Genomic DNA, 352 nt, shown 5'->3' on the forward strand with positions numbered 1-352 from the left:
GATGATGGCACTTACACCATGACGGTGGCACCCCAGCCCACGGCCTTGGAGGCGGAGATGAGACCCTCGGTCCAGCGGGAATTCTTGGCATAAAACTCCTTGGGGGATGCCGCACCCTACCACCAGGAAAGGCACGGTCATGTGTTGGGGACAGCAGGGGGGCAGGGCCTGGGACCCTCAAACCCCTGCTCTCAGGGGAACAGAGTAAGTGAGGGTTTCATGTAGAATGTGCGTGGGAACCAGGGAGAAAGCGAACCCCAGGGGTCACAGGGCTCCCTGGGTGGGAAGGGAGATCGGGTACCTCCGTGACACCCCAGGGACCGCAGCCACGGTGAGACCCCAGGGCTGGGGA

At 62.8% G+C, this 352-nt stretch overlaps 1 protein-coding gene across 1 annotated transcript in view; it reads right to left on the reverse strand.

Annotated features, from left to right (window-relative positions):
- Window positions 1-352, reverse strand: part of HIP1 (huntingtin interacting protein 1) — a 22,076-nt gene that overhangs the window by 4,867 nt on the left and 16,857 nt on the right. The window contains exon 26 of the mRNA XM_035900517.1: window positions 16-116. Within this exon, the coding sequence (XP_035756410.1) occupies window positions 16-116 (101 nt within the window). The remainder of the gene's footprint in view (window positions 1-15; window positions 117-352) is intronic.

Source organism: Egretta garzetta, unplaced genomic scaffold (genome assembly GCF_000687185.1).
Source record: "Egretta garzetta isolate BGI_Z169 unplaced genomic scaffold, ASM68718v1 scaffold108, whole genome shotgun sequence".
In the NCBI taxonomy this organism is placed as follows: Eukaryota; Metazoa; Chordata; class Aves; order Pelecaniformes; family Ardeidae; genus Egretta; species Egretta garzetta.